This window comes from Antrostomus carolinensis, unplaced genomic scaffold, assembly GCF_000700745.2.
Source record: "Antrostomus carolinensis isolate BGI_N321 unplaced genomic scaffold, ASM70074v2 scaffold30608, whole genome shotgun sequence".
Taxonomy (NCBI): Eukaryota; Metazoa; Chordata; class Aves; order Caprimulgiformes; family Caprimulgidae; genus Antrostomus; species Antrostomus carolinensis.
The window spans coordinates 1-398 of NW_010331376.1; the positions used below are offsets into that span (position 1 = coordinate 1).

General features: G+C 62.3%; 1 protein-coding gene across 1 annotated transcript in view; it reads left to right on the forward strand.

Moving 5' to 3' along the window:
• Positions 1–4: 4 nt before the first annotated feature.
• Positions 5–398, forward strand: part of LOC104529029 (atrial natriuretic peptide receptor 2) — a gene marked incomplete at both ends in the record, with an annotated part of 2,664 nt that continues 2,270 nt past the window's right edge. Inside the window, one exon of the mRNA XM_029086279.1 lies at positions 5–66. Within this exon, the coding sequence (XP_028942112.1) occupies positions 5–66 (62 nt within the window). The remainder of the gene's footprint in view (positions 67–398) is intronic.

Consider the following 398-nt stretch of genomic DNA (forward strand, 5'->3'; position numbering starts at 1 on the left):
TGAGCTGCAGTGTGGGAGCCCCGAGCGGTACCACAAGGCAGCGGGCAGCCGGCTCACCCTGTCCCTGGTGAGAGCGCACAGTCCTGGGGCATCACCCTCCTCCTGCCCCTGCCCCTGCATGGCCCTCCCTCCCTTACTGATCCCCCATCCCTACCCAGCCCCAAATCCCCTACAGAACACCATACCTCATACATGGCCCTCCATCCCTGACACAGACACACCTTGTCCATACCCCACACCCCCCTCCATCCCCTGCAGCACACCGTACCCCACCCTATAGATCTCACCCTCCCTACAGAGCATGTAGAGCTTGTCCTGACCCTTCAGAGCTCATCCTGTGCCATCCCTTGCACACCCCTGGGTGTCCCTGCCCTGCTCTGTTGGTGTCTGTCACCCTC